At 46.1% G+C, this 8439-nt stretch overlaps 1 protein-coding gene across 1 annotated transcript; it reads left to right on the top strand.

The window, feature by feature from the left end:
• Positions 1 to 1479: 1479 nt before the first annotated feature.
• LOC311118578 (XK-related protein 7-like) lies at positions 1480 to 2817 on the top strand (the record flags this gene model as incomplete). The annotated part of the gene is made up of 2 exons (XM_084193369.1): positions 1480 to 1667; positions 2032 to 2817. Coding segments are annotated over 2 exons (974 nt in total), but the record flags the coding sequence as incomplete, so codon positions are not given.
• Positions 2818 to 8439: the final 5622 nt, after the last annotated feature.

Here is an 8439-nt window from a genome sequence, read left to right as displayed (position 1 = left end):
AAAGCTCATCACTAAGCTAAATTGGGATTAAACACCTCCATCTGCAACTGGATCCTGGACTTCCTGACGGGCACATCTGCCACGCTGACCCCCGGGGGCCCCTTAGGGGTGCGTGCTTAGTCCCCTCTTGTACTCCCTGTTCACCCACGACTGCGTGGCCACTCCAACATCATCATTAAGTTTGCTGACGACACGAAGGTGGTATGCCTGATCACCGACGACGATGAGACAGCCTAAAGGGAGGAGGTCAGAGACCTGGCAGTGTGGTGCCATGACAACAACCTCTCCCCTCAACGTCAGCAAGACAAAGAAGCTGATCGTGGACTACAGGAAACAGAGGGCCGAGGACGCCCCCCCATCCACATCGATGGGGCTGTAGTGGAGCAGGTCGAGAGCTTCAAGTTCCTTGATGTCCACATCCCTAAGGATTTATAATTGTCCACACACACCCACACAGTCGTGAAGAGGGCATGACATCGCCTCTTCCCCCTCAGGAGGTTGAAAAGATTTGGCATGGGGCCTCAGATCCTCAAAAAGTTATACAGCTGCACCATTGAGAGCATCTTGACTGGCTGCATCACCGCCTGGTATGGCAACTGATTGGCATCCGACCGCAAGGCGCTACAGAGGGTAGTGCGTATGGCCAAGTACATCGACGCCAAATGCACCAATGCACCGGTTCCAAATCCAAGTGCCATTTGTTGAGCTCTTTGGCCACCAGTGGTGGGTTTGGCGTGAAAATAAGGACGCATGAGCAGAAAAGGATTCTGTATAGAGGAATGGTCTAACATCACTTCCAGGGTGTTATCCAACTCATAAAACATTCAGAAAAAGGCTCAGTGCCGTTATCCTCCCAAGGTGAGGTATTGAAAGGTTTTGAAAACAGGGGTGTCAAAAATCTTGACCCCCACTTTTTTTGAGAAAAAAAGGATTACTTGTTAAACAAAATCTCTTTCTCTGAGCAGTTGTAATAGTATAAAACAATATAATGTACAATTTGTTTTGCATACATATTTTAAAATATGATACATATTTGAATGACTTTTTTTCAATTTTTGTTCATCTTTATCAAGGGTGTCGATAATTTGGGACATTTGCATTTAAATTTGTGTCACGATCGTTGAGAGACGGATTAGACCAAGGCGCGGCGTGATATTTATAAACAATAAACACCGAACAAAACAACAAAAAGCAACGAAACGTGACGTCAGAAGGCTAAACAAGCCCAACACACCGAAACACGAACAAGATCCCACAACCCAGGCAGGAAAACAGGCTGCCTAAGTACGATCCCCAATCAGAGACAACGAGCGACAGCTGCCTCTGATTGGGAACCACACCCGGCCAAACACAGAAATACAACACCTAGACTTTCACACCCTGACCAAACTACCTAGAGAATAACAGTCTCTCCAGGTCAGGGCGTGACAATTTGAATCATTTGTATATTCATCCTCCTTTCTCCCCCCTGTCCCCAAGGTCTCTCTGCTTCAGCCTCGTTGGTCTCTCTGGCCTGGATGATAGCGTCCTACCAGAAGACTCTAAGAGACTCCAGAGATGACAAGCTGCCGATGTCCTACAAGGCTGTGATCGTCCAGATGCTGTGGCATTTCTTCACCATTGGGGCCAGGACCATCGCCTTCGCCCTGTTCGCCTCCGTGTTCCAGGTAAAGGGGGGCACACACACACACTGACGAAGGATCACAAGTAGACCCATCCAAGGGGCTTTTAGGTGCTGGGTACAAATAATATACTCATGAAATGAAGATAGATACTGATAAGTTTATTTTGCAACGTTTCGATCCGAAGGTCTCCGTCAGGCTGGGGAGAAAAACTTATTTTTGTGGAGTAAAAACATTGCACAATTAACTGTGGAAGCATTCATCTGTGCAGATATCTTTATTCAAGTGGGTTAGGCTTTTTCTAATGAGTGTCTCTCTGTTCCTCCCAGTTTCTTAATCTAACCCTTTCTCTGTCTCTCTTCCTCTCTTCTCTTTCCTCCCCCCTTCTCCCTCCCTCTCTATCTCCCAGCTCTACTTCAGTATCTTCATCGTGAGCCACTGGTGCATCATGACATTCTGGATCATCCAGGGGGAGACAGACTTCTGCATGTCCAAGTGGGAGGAGATCATCTATAACATGGTGGTGGGTATCATCTACATCTTCTGCTGGTTCAACGTCAAGGAGGGCCGCACCCGCTTCAGGATGTGGCTCTATTATTCAGTGACTCTGGTAGAGAACGTGTCTCTCACCGCGGCGTGGTACCTTTACCGCGGGCCGCACACCTCAGACTTTTACGCCCTCATCGTGGTGTGTGTGGTGGTGTGTAGCTATGCTCTGGGGACCTTCTTCATGCTGGTGTATTATTGTCTCCTGCACCCTGACGGGCCGGTGTTCGGAGCTCAGTGGAGGGGGTGTGTGGAGGAGGGGGGGGTGATGGTGGAGTCCTGTGTGACCCCAGCCGAGGCCTCCCCACTCCCGCCCCCGGACGTGGTCACCAGCCCCCCCAGGACCCTAACTAGGACTGCAGGTGCGGACCGGGGCGAGGTGGTACCAGGTGATCTAGCTGTGTTCCAGGTTAGATCCACCACCAACACCTCACCGGCTATGGCCCTCCGGACCCCCAGGACAGAGGGACCAGTGATCCGGATAGACCTGCCCAGAAAGAGGTACCCTGCCTGGGACGCTCACTTCATCGACAGGCGGCTGCGGAAGACCATCCTGGTGCTGGAGAACACATCCCCAGTGACGCCCAGGATCCAGTACCGCAGCCTGAGCAACCCCAAGGAGGTCATGGAGTATGAGACTACCGTGTAATGTAATGTAATATAGCTGCACTTCCTCCACCACACCAGCAGGGGGCTCCACCAGCCAGGTGAAGGTAGAGAACCATAGTCCTCAGCTCTTATCCTCTTGTGTAAGTAAATGAAAGGGGGTGCTTGGAGCCAACAGTCCACCCGACTGACCCTGCTCCCTCTGTGGGAATGGGGGGAGATGAGGGGACTGAGGAGAGCGGAGGAGGCCAGGTGCGGTGCTACTGACTGGAAGACTTTGTCCAGGTGTAAGACAGCTGTCAGGAGTTACAGGTCAGATGTACCTGGGCATCAGACGTGTCAGTAAGTGTACCTGTCTATGACCGGTGCATGTGTGGAGTCTTTCTGCTGACTCTGCAGTTGCCGGGTAACACTTCCTGTGTGTACTGCAGGAGCCAATCGGCTTTAGCCAAGGTCAGAGGTGAGAGGTCAAAGGTCATCTAACTAAGAAGTGACCTCACCGGGAACTACAGGAGACACAGAACTTTCCAGCCTTCAAACGCTGACTCATCCTTGTGTATAGAAACATACCCAGAATCAAAGGGGTAGCTGGGACATGGGTCTCCCAGCACTGAAACAACATTGGAGAGAGAAACCAATAACATCATATTATCACTGATAGGGGACTGTAGTGATGATGATGATGATGATGATGATGATGATGATGATGTGGTTGTTGACATTGATGCTCATGTATAAATAACGGGGGAAATGAATTCTCCATCTAGCTGTCATGAGGAAGGACTCAAAGCTGATTTGGTAGAAACCTTGTTGTCAAAGTAACATTCAAACTGTAACAGTGGTGTGTTGATGACCTGCTTCTGTGAATGGAGGTTCGGTTGAGCAAATCCAATCACCCATTACCGTATATTACCAATATTGATTCATTTATTTTATGTTTATATTTTGTTTATTTGTATATTTTTATCTTGTTTAACCCGCTCAGTGACCATGTTTCTTATCAAGGTGTAATCATATATATGTTTCTTATCAAAGTGTAATCATATACAGTGGGGAGAACAAGTATTTGATACACTGCCGATTTTGCAGGTTTTCCTACTTACAAAGCATGTAGTCTGTGATTTTTATCATAGGTACACTTCAACTGTGATCCAAAATCCAGAAAATCACATTGTATGATTTTTAAGTAATTAATTTGCATTTTATTGCATGACATAAGTATTTGATCACCTACCAACCAGTAAGAATTCCGTTACCTGTATAAAAGACACCTGTCCACACACTCAATCAAACAGACTCCAACCTCTCCACAATGGCCAAGACCAGAGAGCTGTGTAAGGACATCAGGGATAAAATTGTAGAAATTTACATTTACATTTTAGTCATTTAGCAGACGCTCTTATCCAGAGCGACTTACAGTTAGTGAATACATATATATATATATATTTTTTATACTGGCCCCCCGTGGGAATCAAACCCACAACCTTGGCGTTGCGAACGCCATGCTCTATCAACTGAGCTACATCCCTGCCGGCCATTCCCTCCCCTACCCTGGACAACGCTGGGCCAATTGTGCGCCGCCCATGAGTCTCCCGGTCACGGCCGGCTGCGACAGAGCCTGGATTCGAACCAGGATCTCTAGTGGCACAGTTAGCACTGCAATGCAGTGCCTTAGACCACTGCGCCACTCAGGAGCTTGACCTGCACAAGGCTGGGATGGGCTACAGGACAATAGGCAAGCAGCTTGGTGAGAAGGCAACAACTGTTGGCGCAATTATTAGAAAATGGAAGAAGTTCAAGATGACGGTCAATCATCCTCGGTCTGGGGCTCCATGCAAGATCTCATCTCGTGGGGCATCAATGATCATGAGGAAGGTGAAGGATCAGCCCAGAACTACACGGCAGGACTTGGTCAATGACCTGAAGAGAGTTGGGACCACAGTCACAAAGAAAACCATTAGTAACACACTACGCCATCATGGATTAAAATCCTGCAGCACACACAAGGTCCCCCTGCTCAAGCCAGCGCATGTTCAGGCCCGTCTGAAGTTTGCCAATGACCATCTGGATGATCCAGAGGAGGAATGGGAAAAGGTCATGTGGTCTGAGACAAAAATAGAGCTTTTTGGTCTAAATTCCACTCGCCGTGTTTGGAGGAAGAAGAAGGATGAGTACAACCCCAAGAACACCATCCCAACCGTGAAGCATGGAGGTGGAAACATCATTCTTTGGGGATGCTTTTCTGCAAAGGGGACAGGACGACTGCACCGTATTGAGGGGAGGATGGATGGGGCCATGTATCGCGAGATCTTGGCCAACAACCTCCTTCCCTCAGTAAGAGCATTGAAGATGGGTCGTGGCTGGGTCTTCCAGCATGACAACGACCCGAAACACACAGCCAGGGCAACTAAGGAGTGGCTCTGTAAGAAGCATCTCAAGGTCATGGAGAGGCCTAGCCAGTCTCCAGACCTGAACCCAATAGAAAATCTTTGGAGGGAGCTGAAAGTCCGTATTGCCCAGAGACAGCCCCGAAACCTGAAAGATCTGGAGAAGGTCTGTATGGAGGAGTGGGCCAAAATCCCTGCTGCAGTGTGTGCAAACCTGGTCAAGACCTACAGGAAACGTATGATCCCTGTAATTGCAAACAAAGGTTTCTGTACCAAATATTAAGTTCTGCTTCTCTGATGTATCAAATACTTATGTCATGCAATAAAATGCAAATTAATTACTTAAAAATCATACAATGTGATTTTCTGGATTTCTCTCACAGTTGAAGTGTAGCTATGATCAAAATTACAGACCTCTACATGCTTTGTAAGTAGGAAAACCTGCAAAATCGGCAGTGTATCAAATACTTGTTCTCCCCACTGTATATGTTTCTTATCAAAGTGTAATCATATATATGTTTCTTATCAAAGTGTAATCATATATATGTTTCTTATCAAGGTGTAATCATATATATGCTTCTTATCAAAGTGTAATCATATATATGTTTCTTATCAAAGTGTAATCATATATATGTTTCTTATCAAAGTGTAATCATATATATGTTTCTTATCAAGGTGTAATCATATATATGTTTCTTATCAAAGTGTAATCATATATATGTTTCTTATCAAGGTGTAATCATATATATGTTTCTTATCGAGGTGTAATCATATATATGTTTCTTATCAAAGTGTAATCATATATATGTTTCTTATCAAAATGTAATCATATATATGTTTCATTTTTTTATTCATGATATGTACTGTATATATTATCGATTCGAGTGGGTATGAGTGTGTGTGTGTGTGTGTTTGTGTTTGTGTGCGCGTGTGTGTCTGTGTGTGTATGTTTTATCGGTCTTTTGGTAATGCTGCTTCTCTTATCAATACAGATGATGAGCAGATAAAATATATATTCAAAGTAGAAAAAACTAAAAGCTGTGATACAAATGTGGTTGGGAATATACTGTAGTAAAATGACTGAAAAGACTTTAAAACAACCCAGAACTGGACCGTTTTTCTGTTCATTAACCAAGGTTTTTTGGTAGAAGGATTCTTCTTCTTCTTCTTCTTCTTCCTCTTCTGCTCCTCCTCCTCCTCCTCTTCCTCCTCCTCTTCCTCCTCCTCTTCCTCAGAGGGTTATTTTGTAGTGTATTAGCTGAGACAGAACTGGGTTTCCCTACATCTGAGTGTTTAGCCACGGCTGGCAGTCAGCGGGCCTGTGTGTGTGTGTGTGTGTGTGTGTGTGTGTGTGTGTGTGTGTGTGTGTGTGTGTGTGTGTGTGTGTGTGTGTGTGTGTGTGTGTGTGTGTGTGTGTGTATGTGTTCCTGGCAGACATCTGTTGTAACACTGAGAAGTGTTTTGTCCAATGACCACTGTCTGATTCTGATCACCCTGATATTGTGTGGGAAATATTTTCTGTGTGGGAAATATTTTCAGAGCAACAGGAACACAGCGATGTGGTGTTTTAATAGTCGGGTATTTATTTTACTGTGATATTCACTGACAATCTGGATGTTTAACCATGTCTCAGGAGTGTCACCTTTGGTATTGTCTGCGATGATTCTAACATTAACACTGGTGGGGTGATCAAAGTCATCAATACTGCACACGTCTCTAATGAAGAATGTGATCATTGCTTTTATAAAAACGAGTCCGGAGAAATCTGCAATCTGATTGGCTTTCAGCACATGGAGACAGAGCCATCCGAGAATGGGAGTGTTCCCCTATGTTCTGTTGGAACTGTCTAAAATCTTTAGTTCTAATCCACAAAACCAGGACCGAATCTACAGACTCCAGCAAAACCAGGACCGAATCTACAGACTCCAGCAAAACCAGGACCGAATCCACAGACTCCAGTAAAACCAGGACTTAATCCACAGACTCCAGCAAAACCAGGACTGAATCTACAGACTCCAGCAAAACCAGGACCGAATCTACAGACTCCAGCAAAACCAGGACCGAATCTACAGACTCCAGCAAAACCAGGACCGACAGACTCCAGAGAAAGAAAATCAAAGCACCAAAATCCCATAAAACGACTCTCTCTTTGTTTATACTTGGTGTCTGAGGGTTGAGGATTGATTTAAGAGAACTGCTGTCTTCTTTCTTTCAACCTCTCAGGGAGAAAAACACCAAACAGCATTTCTCTCCTCTCCCTTTATTTCCAGCCAAGCTTTTTATGTATTTTTCTCAAACGACAGAAATCAAGTCAATGACAAACAGACCTTGGGAAGGAGATGTGGAGGCTCCGCCCTACCCGTCACACACTCAGCCCCACATGGGACCCTCTCTCTCTGGTTTCTCAGGGGTCCTGTGAGGACTTTGAGGACTTTGATATTTCAGACTCTGAGGAGGAAAAGAGATGGAGTTGAGAAAGAGAGAGGGAGAGAGAGAGGGAAATGGAGAGAGGGAGTTGAGAGCGAGAGAGAGTGTGTGTGTGTGTGTGTGCGTGTGTGTATGTGGTGTGTGTGTGTGTGTGTGTGTGTGTGTGTGTGTGTGTGCGTGTGTGTGTGCGTGTGTGTGTATGTGTGGTGAGAGAGAGAGAGAGGCTGCAGCACCAAAAGACATAAAGGGTAATTGCCTGCGACTCTTTCCTCCAGTTTCCAGGTTTGTTTGATGTTGTGTGCCATCTATCCACTGCTGTAGGTTCAGGGTCACCCAGGAATCGTCATGCCCTGCGTCTCCATAGAACTACTAGCATTGTAGTAGTAAAATTGCAGTGGAGAGAAAAAAACTGCCAGTCAAGACGAGCCAGCCGACTAGCAGATTTCAGACTCAGATCTGAGGAGGAAGGACTCTCTGTCTGTCTCGCTGTCTGTCTGTCTGTCTGTCTGTCTGTCTGTCTGTCTGTCTGTCTGTCTCTCTCTCTCTCTCTCTCTCTCTCTCTCTCTCTCCTCTCTCTCTCTCTCTCTCTCTCTCTCTCTCTCTCTCTCTCTCTCTGTCTGTCTGTCTGTCTCTCTCTCTCTCTCTCTCTGTCTCTCTCTCTCTCTCTCTCTCTCTCTCTCTCTCTCTCTCTCTCTCTCTCTCTCTCTCTCTCTCTGTCTGTCTGTCTGTCTGTCTGTCTGTCTGTCTGTCTGTCTGTCTGTCTGTCTGTCTGTCTGTCTGTCTGTCTGTCTGTCTCTCTCTCTCTCTCTCTCTCTCTCTCTCTCTCTCTGTCTGTCTGTCTGTCTGTCTGT

This window comes from Coregonus lavaretus, assembly GCF_964263955.1.
Source record: "Coregonus lavaretus genome assembly, contig: HAP1_SCAFFOLD_9389, whole genome shotgun sequence".
Classification (NCBI taxonomy): domain Eukaryota; kingdom Metazoa; phylum Chordata; class Actinopteri; order Salmoniformes; family Salmonidae; genus Coregonus; species Coregonus lavaretus.
This window is presented reverse-complemented; position numbering and strand designations above follow the sequence as displayed.